This window comes from Aristolochia californica, unplaced genomic scaffold (genome assembly GCF_029961685.1).
Source record: "Aristolochia californica isolate CCGP_79_NKW_82.1479 unplaced genomic scaffold, dmAriCali1.0.hap1 SCAF_7, whole genome shotgun sequence".
NCBI lineage: Eukaryota > Viridiplantae > Streptophyta > Magnoliopsida > Piperales > Aristolochiaceae > Aristolochia > Aristolochia californica.
This window is the reverse complement of record NW_027182268.1, coordinates 8,385,406-8,389,028: the sequence shown is the minus strand read 5'-3', so window position 1 is coordinate 8,389,028 and position 3,623 is coordinate 8,385,406. Positions and strand designations below refer to the sequence as shown.

Genomic DNA, 3,623 nt, shown 5'->3' with positions numbered 1-3,623 from the left:
CAATTTTAGGCTCGAGACGAGGCTCGGCTCGAAGCTCGGCTCGAAATATTTAAATCAAGCTCGACTCGAACATAGGCAGGTTCGGGCTCGGCTCGGCTCGATGCCACCCCTACCTATAAGAAAGACACCAGTCGGATATAGATGAGTATTTACAATTAAATATAAAGGCGATGACACCATTGATAGGTTCAAAACAAGGTTTGTTACCAAAGGATATACTCAAACTTATGGGATTGATTACATGGAGACATTTGCACTAGTGGCCAAGATCAATATTGTTCGAATTCTACTATTATTTGTTGTGAATCTTGACTGATGCTTATATCAGTTTGATGTTAAAATATATTTTTGAAGAAGAAGTATATATGGAATTACCTCTTGGATGTATTATGCAAACCAAAGGAAGCAAACGAATAGGTAAATTGACAAAGTTCCTATATGGTTTGAAGCAGTCCTCGAGGGCGTGGTTTGGAAGGTTCACCAATTTTATAAAATCTATTGGATACAAATAAAACAACTCAGATCATACCCTATTCTTGAAATCAAATAAGGAAGCAATCACAATTCTCATTGTGTATGTTGATGACATGATAGTAACTGGGAATGATATTGAAGAGAAGAAATCATTGCAGAAGCATCTTGCCAGAGAGTTTGAAATGAAAAATCTCGACTACTTAAAATACAAGTGTCAAGATCGAAAGAAGGAATTTTTCTATCTCAACGAAAATAGGCTCTGGATTTGTTGAAGGAAACTGATATGACAACATATAGTCCAGTCAGTACTCCCATGAAAGAAAATCTGAAACTAGACACATTCAGACCAAGTTCATGCTAACAAGGAACGTTATCAGAGACTAGTTAGGAGGTTAATGTATCTTGCACATACCAGACCTGATTTGGCTTATATACTAAGTGTGGTTAGCCAATTTATGCACTCTCCAAGTGAACAACATATGAATGTCGTCAATCATATCTTGCGCTACTTAAAGTCATCTCTAGGAAAAGGATTTTTGTTTAGAAAAGAGGAGAATCTGATGCAAAAACTACACATTGAGCAAACAAATCTTATGAAATTATACCGTGATATTGCCCATAACCCAATACAACATGATAGAACTAAACATGTTGAAGTTGATAAATATTTTATTAAAGAAAAGTTGGAAGCAAGAATTATTGAAGTCCCTCCTGTTCAGTCTCAAGATCAGCTTGCCGATGTGCTAACTAAGGCAATGTCTAACTGCGCTCTTAATAATTGTCTCAACAAGTTGGGCATGAGCGATATCTATGCATCAACTCGAGGAGTATTGACATTTCTTTTCCGTTGTACAAAATAGATTAGAATATCTGTAATTACGATCCTAACTTTAGGATCTTAAGAACAAATCAATGAATTTAATACCTTATTTTTTACTGTTTTCTTGATGGGGATTTGAAAAAAAAAAAAACATGTGGCAGATGTTTGCCGAGAGTGACAAAACTGGAAAAAGGAAAAAAATCGAGTTTGTCCGCGGCAGTCAATGATCAAGCTCAAAAAAATCAGCGAAGCTTTTGGTCTGTTCAGTTTGGTCTAAGCGACTCTTTCCGGGAAATTTCGAGGGCGTTTCACTCTTTTTTCGACGAAATCATGCAAATGAGTTAAGCAGAAGGAGACAAGAAAACAGCCCTGCCTGGCTTTCTATTTATTTTCTCCACTGTAATTTCATGACAGATTCCATTCGTCAAGCCCAACAGACGACTCTCCCCCTACAGATGCCGACTGACGAAACTTCCTTCCCAATTGGTAAATCCATTCTTTTGATGGATATGTTTCTCGGGTTCTACCAAAGAAGAAAAAAATAAAGAGAGGAAGAATATGCCACTTTCTCTGCAGGCTGCTGCATCAAGCAAGCACCTTCCTCGTTGAATCGGCTTTTGATGCCTTCAAATACCCGTCATCCATCCTTGTTCTAAATACCCACCTCCCTGGTAACACCTTCCCATCGAGTTTTCATCTCTCGAGTTTTTTGGAGAGGAAACTCATCGCCTATTCGAGTTCTTTCGTCGGAGTACAATGGAGAAGAGATCAAGAAACACACGTTCACAGTCTTTCTTTGTTGGGTTGTTTCTGTTCAAAAGAATTCTCAGCTGGGTCTGTCAAAACCTCTACTATGGGTTTCTCCCCTCCTCCTTGTCCAAGCTGAAGATTTACTTCGACGTGAAGAGGATCATGAACTCGGAAGATGATGACAAGTTGATTACGAAGCCCAGCCAGCAGTGCTGTGTTGAAGATCAGGAAGATGTTCTCCTCACAGAAGAAGTAAGAATGGTGATGGAGGGACTCGGAGTTTTTTGCAATCCCGAAGGCGAGAAGCTTCAGGATTTGTTGGGCTGTCGCGAGTTCTCTGTCCTGTTCGATGAGAAGGAACCTAGCCTGGAAGAGGTCAGGGAGGCCTTCTCTGTGTTTGATCAAAACAAAGATGATTTCGTAGACGCAAAAGATTTGCAGAGAGTTCTCTCTGTTTTGGGTTTCAGGCAAGGATCAAGTATTGATGCATGTGAGCAGATGATCAGAGCATTCGATGAGAATGGAGACGGGAGAATAGACTTCAATGAGTTCGTGAAATTCATGGAGAAAAGCTTTTGCTGATTCAAATTTCAAATCTTCTTTTCTATCCTTTTCGTATATTTTCTTTTTTCTTGTATCAAATATACAGAGGAAATGTTGAAAAAAAAAAGAAAAGAAAGAAACTGATACATTATCAAAATCAGGGACATAATCTATAAGTTTAATTTGCTTGCCAAATACGATATATATTACGTGAGTGGATCCCAGATTCTCCACGATACTCGCCAAATCAACGCCCTCGGTTCTAGAATAATGGTTCTGAGGCTTCCTGATTTTTGTAGCAACTGCTTGGGCAGTTTGAACAAGAAAACCTGAGATTTCCCAATCACTCAGGGCCCAATTTTTAATCTGAAAACAATCAAGATGACTATTTTTCGACCTTGCCATTAATGAACCTTCTAAGACTCAAATCGACGCCAATCTTGCAACAGCTCAAAATTGGAGCAAAGACTTCTCCGAACGTCTACGGAAAACTGGTGCACATCAACCATGGCATGAATCCTCCTCCCACAATTGTCATGGGCCCTTCTGGGTACTCTTTTCTGTCCATAAAAAATCGATTTTTATTCTCACCAGTTAGTTCAGAATTTCGCTTTTTCTCTTTTTGCCCTGAAGAACTGGGAAATTTTGAGTTTTTACACTTTCTTAGATTAAGTATATCAGGAATCCTTCTGAACTTATCGAAATCGGGCCCGTTCTGCAAGAAGGTATTCCCGTTATCAGAAGGTCACCGTTATAGTCGATGAAGGCACGATTTTTATGAGTCTAATCTGCAGCAATGATGCAGTTCCTGGGTTACAGTTTCCTCACTCCATAATGTCTTGGACTGGTGATCAATACGGTCAAGCTCTGGAAGGAATAGCTGATTTTCATCTCCACGAAAATGGTAAGTGAAAATAAATCAACCCGATTGAAGGGTTGTAGCCTATGTAGCAAGGAGAAGACGAACTAGTCATAGCTTATATGTCGCAAGAAGAAGACGAACTAGTCATAATATACTGCCAATTTGTGCGATTCT

The 3,623-nt window shown here is 39.2% G+C and overlaps 1 protein-coding gene across 1 annotated transcript; it reads left to right on the top strand.

Moving 5' to 3' along the window:
* The first annotated feature begins 1,941 nt into the window (after nt 1-1,941).
* LOC137937873 (probable calcium-binding protein CML45) lies at nt 1,942-2,657 on the top strand. The gene has a single exon (XM_068783057.1). It carries the CDS (start codon nt 2,051-2,053, stop codon nt 2,624-2,626), a length of 576 nt encoding a protein of 191 aa, XP_068639158.1. The 5' UTR covers nt 1,942-2,050; the 3' UTR covers nt 2,627-2,657.
* Nucleotides 2,658-3,623: the final 966 nt, after the last annotated feature.

Bases quoted from the DNA above. Each gene is read 5' to 3' on its own strand.
- LOC137937873 (XM_068783057.1), top strand. From the start codon at position 2,051: ATGGAGAAGAGATCAAGAAACACACGTTCACAGTCTTTCTTTGTTGGG.